At 43.8% G+C, this 18412-nt stretch overlaps 1 protein-coding gene and 1 pseudogene across 8 annotated transcripts in view; one reads left to right on the top strand and one right to left on the bottom strand.

Moving 5' to 3' along the window:
* FBXW11 (F-box and WD repeat domain containing 11) overlaps positions 1–18412 on the bottom strand; it is a 106474-nt gene that overhangs the window by 19510 nt on the left and 68552 nt on the right. For all 8 annotated transcript variants that reach the window (XM_059699186.1, XM_059699183.1, XM_059699179.1 and 5 more), the window contains 3 exons: positions 14920–15145; positions 6077–6263; positions 5128–5218 (listed from right to left, as the gene is read on the bottom strand). In XM_059699186.1, the coding sequence (XP_059555169.1) occupies positions 5128–5218; positions 6077–6263; positions 14920–15145 (504 nt within the window). The remainder of the gene's footprint in view (positions 1–5127; positions 5219–6076; positions 6264–14919; positions 15146–18412) is intronic.
* On the top strand, positions 12475–13831 carry LOC132234435 (H/ACA ribonucleoprotein complex subunit 3-like; annotated as a pseudogene).

The raw sequence follows: 18412 nt of genomic DNA on the forward strand, positions 1-18412 counted from the left end.
CCCCAGTAGGAGTGCATGCGGGAGGCAACCAATTGTGAGCCGGCAGCATTACCTCTAGTGAGTTTGTAAAGTGTCAGACATAAGAGCACATGCCCAAACCAAACTTCTGCCACTGCTATCAAGGTAGACAACAGTTCTGTCTGTGTAAGCAACCTTTTAAAAAAGGGGGCCCAGAATATAAAGAATTTCTTACCCTGAACTCAGTGCTTGGAATCATTTAGAGAAATCGTGTCTTTTCAGATGTGACTGAGCCACCTCGGCATGCTAAAGCAGACCAGGAAAATGCTGACTAGGAGGCAGGTGCACTGGCAACAAGCCTTATTCATGCCAGTGACTCCCAGCAGTGGTTACCGTGTTCAGGCTACACCCCATGGGCTCAGAGCTGTGGCAGAATGCATTACTCCATATGAACCCAAGTATTCCAGAGATGAATATGTAACATCTCTCTCTCTCTTTCTCTCTCTCTCTCTCTCTCTCTCTCTCTCACACACACACACACACACACACACACACACACACACACACCCCAGGTGTTATTTTAAAAATTCATATGGCTGTTCTTAGTTCAAAATATACACAATTTTTAAAATATTATTGAATCAATACGTAGCTTTGTTGCTCTATATTTCAAGCACATTTACCATCACGTGGGAATTTGGAAAACAGTTTTTTTAAAAAGGGAGTGGGGGGCTCCTCAAACCCAAAAGAATTTCCTGCATGTTACGTTCTCCCTTTACTCTATAACGCTTTCTAAGACTGGGCGACTTGGTTATAATCTTTGTACCTAAAGCCACACCACAGAGAGGAGCTGAGGTGAGGCTATACTATACGGTCGGCCTACGCCTGGCCAGGGCACACCCAACAGGAAAGGCTGAGCCGCGTTCTCTATCTCTGAGCCTCAGACAAGAGGCAGACTCCAGGCCTCTCGAAAGCTCACGTTCTAAGCCAAATGGAAGTCAGAAAACGGCTCTGCTGCTCAATGCTTGGGAAGAGCCTCATTTTCTAACCCACACATCTGAATTTTAAGAGAAAAAGTCTGCCAAATATTCTTGGTGGATCATTTTAGGAAGCCCCACTTCGAGCTGTTTCCAAAATTATTAGGTTTCTTAATCCCCAAACAAGTGTTTGTTTCAAAATGCCAGAAGAGCAACACGAAAGCAGCCCAGGGAGTGGACTGCCTGCTGCACGCCGCCCTGGTTCTAATTCCGCTTCCCAGGCCCGAGGCCACCCACAGAAGCAGGCAGACATGCGGCTGACGGTGCCTGCCACTTGACGACCTCAACTCTTACTAGAATGCTTGTAAGCCAGGTCTTTCTAGAAAAACGAGACCCTTAGAAACAGAAGGCAGCCATTGCGGTAGAAAATACCTAGGTCAATTAGCAGCTTAGGCAAATGATTTGGGCCATCTGAGCTGCAGTCTGCTCCTCTGTAAAAAAGAGGAAAATAATATCTACTTCCTCCAAACTGCTGAGAGGATCAGCTGAGATGACACGGGTAGGGGTTCGTCACAGAGCCTACAAACGGAAGCACTGACCCTCTTCCTCGTCTGCGCTGAACAGGGGCCAAGAGGAGTAGGCTCTGACCCAAAAAAATCTCCCCACCCAACTGTCAGGATTGGCGGTCTCAGTCTAGGCTGCTAGCTACTCCTGATAACCCTGAGCCCCCTCCCCGCCCACCGCACCCAGGAAGGGGGCTCAGCCTTCTAACGCCGTTCAACTCCTCTCCATCTCAGCAGCAGGCGTACAGGACACACAGGTGCACCTCTTCGTTACACAGATACCTGCCATGTCACTTGGACATCATGTGGTGTGGCTACTGTAGGGGAATATTTCGTATTTCTGAGAACTTGTAAAATCCCCTTACCCTGTGCAAATTTTCAAAATACTGGGAAAGTAGCCATGATACACAGAGTATACAGCGGCATTTAAATTGGCAATAGAGTGAAAACAGATGTCTGAGTATGGAGGGATAACATTATTTTTAGAAGCCTAAACACAACTGGGTGGGTGGGCAAGTTTCAGCATTCTCTGGTCAGGACAATGTTAATATCAAGTTTGCAAACCACAAAAAAGCTCCCCACTTTCCCTGAATAAAATGCGGTTTATTAAAAGGTGCGACACGACACACCATCATTTCACCCGTGGGCTGTTCCAAGGAGAGCGCTGCAAAGGCCTTCACCCAGCGAGGAAAGAGGGAAAGGCATGTATATGAAAGGGCTGCCTCTACTCGGAGATGCAGGAGACACATTCCAGTTCAGGACACTAAAATGTGACGACTAAAACAAGGCCAGCTGATCCCATCCACTCCTGCCCTTTCAAGGGACACTCAAGGACACGGAGCACTCACACAACTGGAGGAAGACGAGTTCACCCTGAAGTCTGTAGGTATCTAACAACATACATCTTTCTCCTTCACTTTTTGAGTTTTCCAGTTTGAAATGACAACACTAAGCCCACTTCTCCTACATAACTAGGTAGCAAGTCTAAAATTTCTCTTAGTCTCAATTTTCCCCTTATTACAGATGGGGATATGTACCTTGTAGAAATTAAATGCAATAACCTACGTAAGTCACACAACATAGTTCACAGGAAACGGCAAAGGCTCAATCAAAAAAGGAACGTGTAACTATTATATTCTGCTTATGGAGGTTTCATATTAACCATATGGGCAGGAGCCAAGCCTGTGAGTCTCTCATTTGTTTGGTCCATGGATCACGGACAAAATTCTCAGCCTGTGTGTCCACCCAGAACAGAATTAAATATACTCCCAAAAGAGAGGTAAAAAACTCTATTGTGATGGGGTTAGTACAGAAAGCTGGATGAAATGCAGACTATATGGTTGGTCACAGCTACTCACTACTTTCAGGTATTGTGCAGTGTTAAATGCTTAACAAAGGATCTAGCACAAGTATTATTTTTATTATTATTACTATTAGTGATATACCAGTATAAAACATTGTCCCTTACACTAAGAGATCTAGCCCACAAAAATCTGGAGGAGACCCTTGTGGCCAACCAGTGGATTTTTCCAAACCACACTTTAAGAACCACTGGGCAGACCACCATGATGTAGAGGTTTTGTGTCAAATAGGGTTTTCCCCCATAGCTCTATTCCCTCACATCTGCCTCCTCTGCTAAATAATATAAAAAAATATTATTTCAGCCCGAGGAAATGGATATGCTAGGTGGTGTCACATACTGTCACACCACAGAATGTCAAGTTCATACCATCAATTACAATAGTACTCATGGGGGGTAAATAAAATAACCCGTGTCACCAAATCTTCAACCTGATCATAGCTCTTCCAAAATTCCTACTTATCAATGATTGACCTTAAACATCATGCTTCTCATAATAAAGGATTTACTAAATTATTCAAAGAAATTTAGAGCTACTTTGTAAAGAATAATTGGGCCCTAACTGGTTTGGCTCAGTGAATAGAGCAGGGGTGGGCAAACTTTTTGACTCGAGGGCCACAATGGGTTCTTACACTGGACCGGAGGCCAGAACAAAAGCATGGATGGAGTGTTTGTGTGAGCTAATATAAATTCAAAGTAAACATCATTACATAAAAGGGTACAGTCTTTTTTTTTTTTTTTTTTTTTTTTTAGTTTTATTCATTTCAAACAGGCCGGATCCGGCCCGCGGGCCGTAGTTTGCCCACAGCTGGAATAGAGCATTGGCCTGCAGACTGAAGAGTCCCAGGTTCGATTCCAGTCAGGGGCCCATGCCTGGGTTGCAGGTTCAATCCCTTGTAGGGAGCATGCAGGAGGCAGCTGATCAACAATTCTCTCTCATCATAGATGTTTCTATCTCTCCCACTCCCTTTCTCTCTGAAATCAATAAAAATATATTTAAAAAATAAAGAAAGAAACAATAATTGGGAAGGGACAAAAAGTAATATAGTTCCTAAGATGTTTGAAAAAGCACTGTCTTAGCATAACTATCTAAGGGTAAGAGACAGCCCCTCTCCCTTGAACACACACCAACCTAAGATTCAAGTTAACACTGTCTTAGCTCCTAACACTGTAGGGGCAATTTATTGTAAGTTCTGCCAATGGATCAATTAATTCCTAACCACTCTGACTGTCCAGCAGCAGTTTGAAATTACTTAAGCCTCCCTAAAAGGTTACTTTAGAGCTCACTTTAGGGAGCAAGACAAGGGTTTGTCCTGCTCAACAAGGGTTTGTGCTTTAAATAATGACATTCCAGTCACATTCAGATTTACCATTAACTGAATGATTCCATTAGTTCACATCTGCCTCAAAAAGGGGGGGGGGGGCCTCCAAAAAAGCACATGTTTCTCCATTAATGAATTTTGGCACAATAACTTTTATGTCTATCACCTGGGGGAGAGGATTACTTCACGTTTGGGAAACCGAGTATAACTTTATGGGTGATACAGCACTGCCCAGAGAAGGCTAAGGTTTTCTGCCAAGGAGGAAATAGTGAAGTAACCAGGACCTGCCAAGAACACATGTGAAAGAGTTAATGAGAAATGCCTGTGCGTGTCTTTCCTGGTTCAAGGAAAAGGGCTAAATAATAAAACTGAACCAATTAGAACACATGACCAATATCAAACGCCTCCAGTGGTGCTCGTCAAGTTTACAGAGTTTTACTGGGCTGGTGAAGTCCCACTCACATCCAAACGGTCCGGCAGCATAATTTGCTCTATAAAACTCACTTAATTGTTGCTCACAATCATCTCTGCGTCCTTTTTATGAAAAAACATGGGAAATTTACAGAGGAAACTGAGACCGTGCCCTCTCTAGTTCTCGAGATGAGGCTCAAAAATATAAAACTGCTTGCCTCAAAATCTGGGCCTTGGGTTTTGGAAATTTTATCAAATTAGAATGAAAAACTGACTCTGGATTATGGTTTTAATAGTGGCAGCCCTGCAGAAGCGTTCCAAGGCTGAGAAAAGTCAGATCTTTTTTACAAGAAGACGTGACATGTTCTGAAGAAAGCTACAGATTCTACATTGAGTGTGACACATTTGTTCTAAGAGTTCAACTTAAAAAAAATTATTTGTCCCATGATTTTAGATCAACAGAACACTAAGACAACATAAAAAGTTGAGAACAAGACACAGAGAGCCCATAAAAAAAAGATAAATCATAAAGTTACCTCTATATCCTGGATAATCTTTGGGTATAATGACCTATAAAATGAATTGGGAGGGCCATCTGTGGGTCTGTTTTTAAACAGGTACTGATCCCTGGCAAATAAAAACAAACAGATGTTACATTTTTGCACATAAGAGGGTGAATTTTACTTAAACGTGGTGCTTACAAAGATGTTGTATCATTCAAGTCTTTTGACACGCATTGAGCTTTAACAGTTCAAAAGCAGGATTTCTGAGTCTGAATGTGTGAAACAAAGTCTACTTCGATTTACAGCTCTCTAACATGATCCTGCACTTTTAGTTCCTGAACAGCCAACGCACAATAATCTAGCCTTTCTTTCTATAGTTTAACAAAAAGTGCTAATGTTGCTTTGTGAAAAACCTAACTTGGTACACATCAAACTTCCTCCCATAAAGAAAACACAGCCTTAACCCTCGCTCACACCACTGCCACCCATCGTGCATCTGTAGCTCCTTCTCTGTGCTCACTAGGCCAGGCTCCTGACAAGTACTAGGAGGCAGAGATATATTTCAGTTAATTTCTCTTAAAAAAAAAAAAAAAAGCCTGCCTGCCGTGCTTCCCATTATCTTTCATCTGGAACAATAACCAACAGCAAGACGGCATTGTTCAGTTTCCTTCTATCTCCTTTCTTCTTATCTATCTCTTGGTAACGGTATTATCACTTAAGAAAAATGTGAAAGGAAAAGCATACATACAAGCTTTGAAAAGCCAAATCACTCAAACAATACAAACTTCCTACCAGTTAATAAATACAGAGCAAATGTACATCTCAGCAGGAAAAATTCTAACGGCTTTAACTCCCCCACCCAACCCCTGACCATTCGTCTTTTCGCGCTTGTTTAAAATAGGCCGATGCTTTCTTGAGTCATCAAAGTGACCCCAGGTCCGAGACACCTTTTTCCAAGGGAACAAGCGACCCCAGTACTCACCACCCTCTTCTTTCGGAAAGTCCCTTCCACAGGGGGTCCGTGCGCACCATTCGCTCAATCAGCTTCTTCCACAGCATTCCCTCGGAGATCACGCGCTGCCATTCTTTACAGACCAGCTCTGCCGCACACAGAGACCTGGCATCCAGGTAGGAAAGGATGTTTTCTGCTATGTGATCTAAGCCTTGCTCTACAAAACAGAAAAGGCAATGAAGAGAGGGGAAGGGAAATGGAAATGGACCGTCCTTCCGTAAGGATGAGAGGAACAAAGACACCCTGAACCAGATCCCACGCTTGAGTAACATCGGTAGTTCTGCAGGTACACATGTGCACACAAAGACACACTTCTTTTTGGTTCTGATTTTTTTAAGATAAAGCAATTCAGGGCAACAGTGAACCTGGACCATTCTCTATCTGTCAGATAATATGACAAGATACTTTGACATAACTGAAATTTTAAAATCACTATGGGATGATGACTCTCCAGACTTTACAGATGAGGCACAGAGAGGGAAGACTCCAGGTCTCACAGCCACACAGGAGTAGAGCCAAGACTGGAACCCGGAGCTCTTTCCCCAAAGCTGGTGGCCTTGCCCCCCTGATCTATTCTCTTGTAACCTCCATCCTATTAATCCGCAATTATGTAAATCCCTTGGAGCTAAGGAGACAAAAAGTAAAATGCTGACAGCTTAAGAAGCTTAAAGTCGGTTGTACTTAGATGTATTTTTGTCAATAATTTCTTCATCTCCTTCTGGTGGAGGTAAAATTCTCGAAAGAGCCACATGTCTACAAATTCTAGAATCTTAAGAGGCTTATCCAATACAATGCAAGGGTCCTCTTAAAGACAACCAAGAAGAGTGGGTGTTCCACACTAGATCTGCATGGTGGGCAAATGTAGTGAGTCTTTACCTCAAGTTGGTGGGTGACCATGTTAAATGGGTCAGAACCAAGGACAGCACCCATGTCTACCTATTTCCCTCCAGGCTGTCCTTGACCCAGTTGTAAATTATCACAAGGTACCCACAGTGAGACAATATAACCTCCTGGATGTACTACTGTCCAGTCCACATCTCTCTATTTAGTCTCCAGGGATATTTGGAGAAACTCTGCCCCATGATGACACGACCACCTCTACATCGTTTTTCTGCACTACTTACTAGTCTGGTAAATAAAACCTTATCAAAAAGGAAATGGGTGACTTTGGTATGGTGACCCTGTATTCCCTTGCTGATGCTTACCACATAAAGTTGGGATTGCATTTTTTGTTTACAAGTTGGCACTAGCTGCTTTGTGTCCTTTTTTAACATATATAACAACTAGAGGCCCAGTGCACGAGATTCGTGCATGGGGGTGGGGGGGAGCCCTCATCCCGGCCTGCACCCTCTCGAAGTCCAGGACCCCTTGGGGGATGTCCAACTGCTGGCTTAGGCCCGATCCCTCCAGGGGACATCAGTCGGACATCTTTCTCACAGTCTGGGACCCCTTACTCCTTACCACCTACCTGCAGCAGAGGTGGGAGAGGCTCCCGCCACTGCCACTGTGCTCGCCAGCCATGAGCCCGGCTTCTGGCTGAGCGGCGCTCCCTCTGTGGGAGCACACTGACCACCAGGGGACAGCTCCTGCATTGAGCGTTTGCACCCTGGTGGTCAGTGTGCATCATAGCAACCAGTCATTCTGCCATTAGGTTGATTTGCATATTATGCTTTTACTAGAAGCCCGAATGGTGCAAGGGGCTCGGCCCCCACCGCCGCGGCTGCCTGGGTCCCTGCCACCACGGTTTTGTCCAGAAGGTTGTCCGGTCTAATTAGTATATTACGCTTTTATTATTATAGATTATATAGGATACCAAGTTCATTTCAGAAATACTATAAAGATTTAAATCTCTAAATCCCACCTCTCAGAGGCAACAGTTTTTAACATTCTATGTACATCCTTCTAGGCTTACACAAACCTACAGTCTTCTCAGTGCTCATTAACATTTCTTAATCCATTTAAGAATTCTGCCTGAGTATAACAGCAAATTTATCTGTCCATATCCCCCAACTACACCTTCTCCAGTTCTTAAAACCAGGCAATCTGCACATCAATCGCTTCAGGGTACAGCCATGCAGGATTACCAAGCACAGCTGACAGCTGGAAAGGGCCGCTCTGCCAGGAGTTCGCCAGTGGCTCTCACTGTCCTGCCATTCTGAGAGCCAAACTCCAGGCTCTGCCGCTCTCCTGATGAGCAATGACTTCTCTCTGGTCGACTCGTTTACAGGAGCCATGTGTTTCCTAAGTATCTTCCTAGCTTTCTGGGACTACAATTTTCTCTATCCTTTCTGGTTTTAAATCCATTATTCTTAGTGGGGAAGAAAAAAAGATAAGTGAAAATATGCTGTATTTTTACTACACAATCTATCCCAAGGAGACAGACAGTCCCTTCATTCTTCATACTGCTGCTCCAAATACTTAATTGTGTTTGTTCCAACTCTCCCAGATTACTTAACCGTTTTGGACAATTTTACATTATTCAGGGTTTTTGCCCTCTTGATACCATTCTCAAAGGTTCTGGCTACTTTTTTTGTGACCGTGTCCCTTTTTTCCATCTTTCTGACCACATCTATAATAATGAAAGGGTGATATGCTAATTAGACCAAACGTCATTGTCATTCCGGATGAAGCCAGGGCCAGAGCGAAGCCCAGGTCCCAGGCGCCTGCCGGTGGTGGCCAGAGGAAAGCAGCCCGGGTCCCAGGTGCCTGCCGGTGGTGGCCAGAGGAAAGCAGCCCAGGTCCCAGGCGCCTGCCGGTGGCGGCCAGAGGAAAGCAGCCCGGGTCCTGGGCGCCTGCCGGTGGCGGCCAGAGGAAAGCAGCCCGGGTCCTGGGCGCCTGCCGGTGGCGGCCAGAGGAAAGCAGCCCGGGTTCCAGGCGCCTGCCGGTGGCGGCCAGAGGAAAGCAGCCCGGGTCCCGGGTGCCTGCCGGTGGCGGCCAGAGGAAAGCAGCCCGGGTTCCAGGCGCCTGCCGGCGGCAGCCAGAGGAAAGCAGCCCGGGTCCCAGGTCCTGGGTGCCAGAGGGAAGCCGGTGCCGGCAGCCAGGAGAAGGAAGGCCTACTCTTGCACAAATTTTCGTGCATCGGGCCTCTAGCTTGTTTATAATCAGGGACATACATCCACGGGTAATCACAGGGGCTTCTCCTTGTGCCTCTTCACTTCCAGGACTGACAAACTATTCATCAGAATCTCTTAGCCGGCTTTAACCGTATTTCCTTTTAGAATCTTGACCCACGGGCTAATCCACTTAGGTTGGGGAGGCTAATAAGAGGTTATTACGGAGCCAGATACAGAACAGGCACTCAGTACGTGTCAGGCTGTATTCCTCCTCTCACCCCCAAGTCCCCAAAGGCTTATGAGGCTGATATTGTCGGCCAAGGCAGCTAAGCAGTGTTCCCTTCCTTATTTTCTGAGAGAAAACATTACACATCCCCTCCAGCAAAGTGCGAAGCCCCCTCTAATATCCTGGCCACCCCCCGCAGCCACGCAGACCTTGTCACTTTCTGGCTCCAGCCTAGTCAGGTGAGGCAGGCGGTCCGTGTGCCTGGAGGTGTTAAACGAAGCATTCTCTGACCCGCTGTCTGCCTCTCCCTCACCCTATCCTGCTGAGACTTCCCATCTCCCACCACCACCCCCTTCCCGAGGCAACAACACATTCGGGCCCCAGAAAGTGAGGCCAGAGCGCTGCGCTCACAAAGCTGAAGAAGTGCTGCTGTGGCTAATTATAGGCACCAGATGAAGGTCTGGAAAAATTTCAACAATAAATTAAAACAATTAAAAGGCACAAATTTCAAAGCTCAATATATAAATAACACTGTATCAAAATGAAACTCAAATGTGAAATGTCAGTTCAATGCCCTTGACTACAGCCAGTTCTAACACAGCTGCTTAGATCATACAATTACAGAAACTTTTATTATTTTAGAAACGTATTTCAAAGAACAGCTGCAAAGAAGCTTGGTCCCCACCCACCCCTGCTGTCCCTTCCCCCTTCCCAATCACAGATCTTCGTCCTTGTGAAATCTGAAGTTATAAACCAAAACAAAAAAAACAATGCAACTGCTAAGAGCAGTCCGTCACTGGGAGCCTTTAACCTGGAATATCGTGACCTAAGGATCCAGGCAGAAATGAAGAGAAATTATGCTCAGGTCACAAAGTCCAACGTTCTGTTGTTTCAACAAAGTGCCACACACACCTACCTATATGATGTCAGGATGAATCAATACGGAAATTAGTGGGTGAATAATTAAAACTTCCTGGCAATAAATCTTATTACCAGAGAAGCAGGTGTTTCCTGTCTCTGGGCTTTTTCTTTTTCTATTTTTTTCAAGCTGCCATCCTCAGAATACCCACCAGATGCCAGGCATATTATATACATTCTTTCATCTTCACAATATCCCATAAAGTATTATTGTTATTATTATTACTAGAGGCCTGGTGCATGATCAGGGCAGGGTAGGGACTGCGGGGGGAGGGGGGGGGGCCTCCAGGGCGTGTCCGGCCCATCTCGCCCAGTCCCAATCGCTGGACCCCAGCAGCAAGCTAGCCTACTGGTCGGAGCATCTGCCCCCTGGTGGTCAGGGCGTGTCATAGCAACTGGTCGAATGGCCGAATGAACGTCAGACACTTAGCCTATTAGGCTTTTATTATACAGGAGCATTATTCCCACACAGATAAGGAACCTGAGGTTCTGACAAGTGGGCTCACACGCCTATTAAGAGGTTCTCTCAAGCCAGTGACCACAGCTGTTTCACTGGGGCGGGCTGGTTCTCTGGCCCTGCTTCCAGCCCAAAGCCTGAGCTTCACCCTGGTTCTTCCACATCCCCAGAGACCTTAGATCTAGTCTCTGTCCACACTGATTTATCATCCTTCCTTGGGGATAAAACAAATGAACAAACCACAGCCAAGAAGTGAAATGTTTCAAAAGTCTTAATTGCTTAGACACCTCACCAAAGGGATCACCAATGCTTATCATCCTTTAAGTACAATCTGCCTCTACTTCAAACGGTATAAAATTCCCCTTTAACAACAGTTCTTACAAACCACAAACTTAGCCTGCAGAAATTGACATTGCAGACTAAACATTTACCATGATTTTTAGAAAAGCATATCATAATTATCACTTTTTCCACTGAACCAAAAGGAGCCAGAAACCACAAACATTTTTCCATTTTTCTCTATACTAACAGGTATGTTATTCACATAAGCATCAAAAAGTTAAAATGATAGGCAATTTTTACAGAATTCTGACAATCAAAAGAAGTCTTAAGGTGACTGTCAATGTCAGCAGAGTAAAAATTCAAACTCAAAATCATCTACATAAAAGTTAAACACCAAAGTAGAATAATAAGTTGCTCCACACATTATTAAATCCAAGTATGAACATATATGTGGACCTGTTTCTCCCACAATGCTCTTAAGTTTGGGTCTGTGTTAAGGAACTAATGCCAGGTTTAATTCAAGTCTACCAGACACTAACTAACACAATCTACTGGGCCAGCTTGTCCCCAGCTATTAGAGTCCTACGTATGATATATACTGACATATGTATATATGTTCAGATCAAATCCTGTTAAAACAAAAACAAATAGTATTTTAACAAAAATATTTCCATGTCCCAGCCAATGGCCCATTCATTTCATGTAATATTCAATACCACAAAATTCCACTTTAACAGAAAATGGACAATACCTTAAAATTTGCTGTAATGAAAACTAGATCGTGTGCAATTATACTAACCATAGCTATACACATAACACATGTTCATCTGTTCTGTCTCTTCTCCAAGACTGCACACTCCTCAAGGAAAGGAGCTGCCTCTGAACTAGACTCTACAAGTCAGGAGAACAACAGTGCCACCTCGTGGATATTCTGTAAACATGTTTGAGAAGTAAATTATAGGGGAAAATAAGACCCAACCAGTAGAAAGCAAACAAAAATTAATCTGTAAAAAGATTTGCTTAAGAAAAATGGAGGCATAGCTTCGTTTAGTTGAAAGCACTGATGAGGAATAAGCACAATCACCAACTTTAGAATCACCCTGACTTTTCTTGCTGAGAGCAGCAGCCTGAGTCAGTAGGAAGGCTTGGACGACGGGGGTTCTGAGATCTGGCACTGCCCATACAGAGACCTGTGTCCCATGTCCATTCATCGTACCTAAACACACCTGTAATATTCAAATTCCCTCCGTCTCATACAATTAAAGCCTTACCTTTTTCTGTCTCTCCCATAATTAACAACAAATATTACTGAATTGTGTTGTATTCTATACTTAAGGCAAATTTAAGGAATTTTCCAAAGTAACCTTAGCTATACCTTACTTCAGCCTTTGCACTAACTTCAACCTGTACCATCACCTGCACACTCACCACAATGACCAAGATCAGATGTAAGTAAGATCCATTTCCTCTGATCCTTGGCTTCCTAGTCTACACAAGGAGAAAGGGGACCAAGTGATGGCTAAGATTCCTTTCTACTCAGAAGTACTACAATTCTAGAAAGAGAGGGGTCATATTTTGCTTTTTAGGAATACGAATGAGTGAAATGGGGCAAACAGTGCTATATTTCAGCATAAAAACAACAGAGTCCCTTTCCCCTTAAACACACCCATGGTACAAGCTTTGGAAGAGGGATTAGAAATCAGAAGCTGGCCTGCCAATGTGCAGCCCCAGGTGTCAGGTCTGAGACGTAAGCCCAGGTCCTGTTTGCTGGGACAATGCCTGGAACATGGAGTCCGGATGCACTCACACCACAGTCAGGCTAAGCAAGGAGCTGCTCCTTGAGGGGCCACCCGGAAGCTCTGACAGGGCAGAAGTGGTAGCAATGGCACTGGTTAACCCTGGCTATTTCTAGGCTTGCCCTGGTATGGCAGTTGTAATTCCCAGACTACAATGACCATGGTAGAGGAAAACGCTCTGGCCAGCATTCTCTTCAAGAATGAAATATTTCTATCTTACCTAGCCAGACATAAATTTAAAAATGAAGATGAAGATGAAGAAGAGAGAAAGAGATGGAGAGAAAAAAATAGAAGTGAATGAATGAATGAATGAATGAATGAGAAATAGAAAATCAAAGGGGGCTGAATAGGCAGAGAGCGATTTTCGGAGCAGGGCGACTGTTTCGTATGATACTATAATGGTAGATACATGTCAGTATACATTTATCAAAGCCCACCCGATTAAAACACCAAGAGTAAATCCTAACGTCAAGTGTGGACTGTGGGTGACAATGACGTGCTCCTATAGGTCCCTGTATTGGAACAAATGTACGACTGTGGCGTGGGATGCTGACAGCGGTGAAGGCTGTGTGTGCGCGCGCACGCGTGGGCGGTGGAGGAAGGTGAAGATACGCGAACTCTCTGTACCTGAAACTATTCTAAAAAGCAGTCTGTTTCTGGAGGCCCTCAGTAGACTGGGCTGCAGACGGGGCTGGAACCTCCTGCTTCAGCGAGATCGTGTGTCTCCAGTATCACCTCAGTGAACAGGGAGTCCGGTCTGTACCCTGAAGGAGTCTGATCCTGTGGGACAACAGACCCGCTCGGCCCATCCAGCTCACCCAGATGATAAATACTCTCGACACCGAATCACCATCAAGAAACGTTTCAAGGTGCTGATGACCCAGCGACCGCACCCCGTACTGTGAAGGTCCCTTAAATTTCATGTCTCTCCTGCCACCTGTGACCCCTGAGACTTTCTGAAACCAAGCTTTTCAGTCTGTGAGCCTTGAAGCCTTCTTACCACCCTGGCTCTTTGGAATCGGTGTCATTACCTTTCATCATGCTTCTGTGAAGCAATCATGGCAGCACCCCCTTAAAGGGAACAAGTTTGACTTTTTCATATTTTGACTGCCACGTTATTAAAATGATTCAAAGAGCTCTTATTTTTAAAAAAAAAAAAAAGTAGTCTATTTCTAAAAAATTCAAAGTAAACTTAACCGGAAGAGCAGGGGTGGGGAGCGTGCACACAAGCAAGCAGGGTGTTGAGTAAGGATGCAGAAATAAGTTTTGAGAAATGTAATGGAGACATGCTATCAGTTTTCTCAGTATGTTCTGACATTCCCGAAGTGTTACTTTATTCATTTACTTTTAATACTCACCCGAGGACATGCTTTTATTGATTTTAGAGAGAGGAAAAGGAAGGGAGAGAGGGAGGGAGGGAGGGAGGGAGGGAGGGAGGGAGGGAGGGAGGGAGGGAGGGAGGGAGGGAGAGAGGGAGAGAGGGGGAGAGGGGGAGAGAGAGAGGGGGGGAGAGAGAGAGAGAGAGGGAGAGAGAAACACGAATGTGAGAGAGAAACCTCGATCAGCTGTCTCACGTCTGGGATCAAACCTGCAGCCTGAGTATGTGAGTATGTGCCCTGACCGGGAATGGAATCCAAGACCTTTCCGCATCCTAGACAATGTTCCGACCAACTGAGCCACACTGGCCAGGGCCCTCAGTGTCACTTTAGATGCCAGTGAACATCCTAAACTTCCCAAACACAGAGTATGGGACAAACTGTTCCTTTAAGAACAAATTAGTTATAAAGACAGAATGCAGATTATATCTAGACTACATCAAAATAAATATCACAGCATTAATCATGAAACAAGTTCAAGGAAACATACTGTTGACCATGATCCACACCACTCATCACAGACACTGCCTTCACTTCCTAGAGACGCTAGATCTGAACTGGTCTTCAAATGCCACAGAGGAAAACACAGTGGCCCCGCAGTGCGGCCTCGCACTGTCCTCTGTCATCCGCTCGTCCCACAGACGCCTTGGCAGAGCTGGCCAGGCCCTGGGCCGGCGTCCCTCCACGGGGAAGACAGGCCGTTACCTGGTAACGCGGTGATGAAGTCCCGCTGCAACATGGGCTTCAGGTAGGAGTTAATGTGTCCATGCTGGTAATGACACATCCGGGAAATCAGGTGCTCCACAAATTCCACTTGATCTGATTCCGACCACTGGTCAAAATATTTAATACACAAGTCTTTTTCTTTTTGATAGTTTCCTTCTGATGGCCTCTTTCTGGAGACGATCACAGACGATGTTCCATTACTTATCTATTTTAGAAATACACACACAAACATAATTAGTTTGACAAGGAAAAGAAATCTAATTGGTATTTCATTAGAAACATTTTTCACTCTGTGTATTTAATCTTAAAATGCCAGTTTTACCCTAAAGCCACTCAATCCTTTATTAATTCACTCAGAAAATAATTAAAACTGTATTCAGAGCCCGTATCCTCTAATGAGTCTCAAAGGTAAATGCCAAAGTTACAGCTACTGCTAACGCTCAATGGTGTCTTAAATCATCATTCTCTAATGCTTATTCCCAAGCCATGCTGTTATCAGATAACTGTTAGAGATGACCATTTTAGGAAAACTGCTCCACTTGGCAAAGTGGCAACTGATTGACTATTAATAGTTTTACTTCCTCAAAGCTGAAAGTTAATGCTTGATTGGTCTATGCCAGTGATGGTGAACCTTTTGAGCTCGGCGTGCCAGCATTTTGAAAAACCCTAACTTAACTCTGGTGCCGTGTCACATATAGAAATTTTTTGATCTCTGCAACCATAGTAAAACAAAGATTTGTATTTTTGCTATTTATTTTATATATTTAAAAGCCATTTAACAAAGAAAAATCAACCAAAAAAATGAGTTCGCGTGTCACCTCTGACACACGTGTCATAGGTTCGCCATCACTGGTCTATGCCAAAGGTTCCCACACTTGGGTGTTCATCAGAATAACAAAGGGCTTGTTAGCACGCAGACTGGCGGCCCCACCAGAGACGTTCTGACTCCTGGGTCCGGAGTGGAGCCCAACAACTGCAGTGCCAACAAGCTCCCAGTAATGCTGACGCTGAGGACCACTCTCTGAAAACCGCTGGTCTATCAAACGGAGAAACACGAAACAATGGCATCTAAAAAGCTTCATTTTATTTATTTTGTCTTAATTTTTATTGCTCAAAGTATTACATATGTCCCCATTTCCCCTCTCCAGCCCGCCCCGCCCCCCACCCCAGCCTGCACTACCCTATTGTCTGTGCCCATGGGTTATACATATATGCATACAAGGTTAAAAAGTTTTGTTCTACCAAACAGTTTGGATCTCCATATTGTTGCCAGGCCTAAAAACTGCTGGCAAAACTTTAGACTTTCACTCCCTTCTTTTGTTCACCTACTCAGAAGGTTCTTTCCCTTATATAGTAGGCTTATGGATATCCCATACTCCTATAGTAGCTGCATTTCTCATCAAATCTACACAGTCCTAGTATAAAACCAGTATTTTTTAAAATATATTTTTATTGATTTCAGAAAGGAAGGGAGAGGGAGAAAGAGATAGAAACATCAATGATGGCCGTAACCAGTTTGGTATACCTTGGTTGTGGGCACAACCCCAGTAGGAGGTGTGCAGGAGGCAGCTGATCGATGTTTCTCTCTCATCGATGTTTCTAACTCTCTATCTCCCTTCCTCTCTGTAAAAAATCAATAAAATATATTTTAAAAAAAAGAAAAAAGAAACATCAATGATGGCTGTCTCCTGCATGCCCCCTACTAGGGATGGAGCCTGGGCATGAAGCCTTGACCGGAATTGAACCCAGGACCCTTCAGTCCGCAGGCCAACACTCTATCCACTGAGCCAAACCGGCTACGGTGAAAAACAAGTATGTTTTTTAAAAATTGAAATTAAATGCAATGCACCTGGACAATAACATAAAAACATCTAAACCCCTAGACTGAAGCCACAACTGCTACTGATCTATGAGGCTCAGTAACTTCCCTGTTTAAAAACAAAGTAACCTCAACGCTTCTGTCAAACATTGGCCAAGCTATCTGCCCATCACTCCTCTGATGGCGCCTTCATGTGCAATACCAGAAGGATTAACCTAAGAGAACCTTGAAAACTGCAGAGCTGCATTACAAACACCATCATGCCATTAGGAGCTTCCCTCGGAAGTCTTTCATAGAAAGAAGCAAGAGCTTTTGTTACAGTTTGTGCCCTAAAAGAAAGTCGACTGAACCCATTCCAGAAAGACATCCTTTGTAAATTTCCAAAGGAGTCTCTGGCCTTCCTTGATAAAATCTTAGAAACCTTTCCTGTAATAAGAAAGTTCCTATGTCCACATTCAGAGGTATGAAGTCAGAAGGCATTTATCTCCCATCTCAATTATCTTAACCACCTCCTCGTCTAGGAATGTTTTCCCCTTGTAAACTGGGTGAGGGACAGCTCACTGACACTGGGCACCACCAGAGGGCAGCCTTACACAGAAGTTTTTGATGTTGCTTTTAGTAAGACATTCAGAACAAAAATCAGCACTCAAAGACGATCAAATGAAGTGAAAATCCTTCTCTGTGGTCAATATTGACTGATATAAGGAGCATCTTTGATACTTTTAAGCATAAGGATGTTCACCATAATGTTTATAATCCAGAAAAATTAGAACTGCCCAATCACAGGCAACAGGTTTAAGCAAATTATAATATATCTACATCAAGTGCTATAAGGTAGCCATTAAAATTAGTTTATAAAATAAGATTTTAATAACAAGAGAACACTTTTATAAATAATATTAAGGAACAAAAGATGAGATGCAGAATTTTATATAGCATAATCACAATAATTTACGTGAACACACCAGGGAAAAGTTAAGAAGATTTATGAGTGTGTTAAAAGTGCCTAATCTTGAGAAAGAAAACGATATATGTTTTCCTTCCCCTCCTTTACTATACTTTTTCATAATAACTTGCCAAATAATTGCTTTCCCAACAGGTTAAATATAAGGATGAAATGCATTTATGTACTGCTTTATACTTTACAAAATACTTTCATAACCATTATCTCATTTGATAAGCAAACGGGTTATTATTTCATTTATAGAAAGGCTCCCCACCATCTACCCTCCCTAGCATTGGTATACCATTAACTAGTTGACTAAAAGACAGATAAACGATCAACTGAAAGCCAGTATTAACACTGAATTGCAAAATCAATAATAAGTGAAGGTAATCCTATTGCAGATACAGATGTGAAGGAGGAAACAGAAGGCAGTCTGCACACAGTTCCCCAAACCAGCGGCAAGACTCCGGCAAGACTCTGGACCACCTGCGGGGCCCAGAAGAGCTTCCTGGCCTTGTTTTATTTTGTTTCGTTTCATCTTAAATGTGTTGGGGATACTTCACTCTTCCTAACTAATCTACCCTTTTGTTTCAGATCAAATGAACCTAGAGAATTTTGTAAACATTACTCTCTTCAGATTTAGATTTGTTGTGCCTTTGTGCCCTCATGAAGGGAAAAATGATTTGTACCATCATGACTGATGGAAT

The sequence above is a fragment of the Myotis daubentonii genome, chromosome 5, assembly GCF_963259705.1.
Source record: "Myotis daubentonii chromosome 5, mMyoDau2.1, whole genome shotgun sequence".
Taxonomy (NCBI): Eukaryota; Metazoa; Chordata; class Mammalia; order Chiroptera; family Vespertilionidae; genus Myotis; species Myotis daubentonii.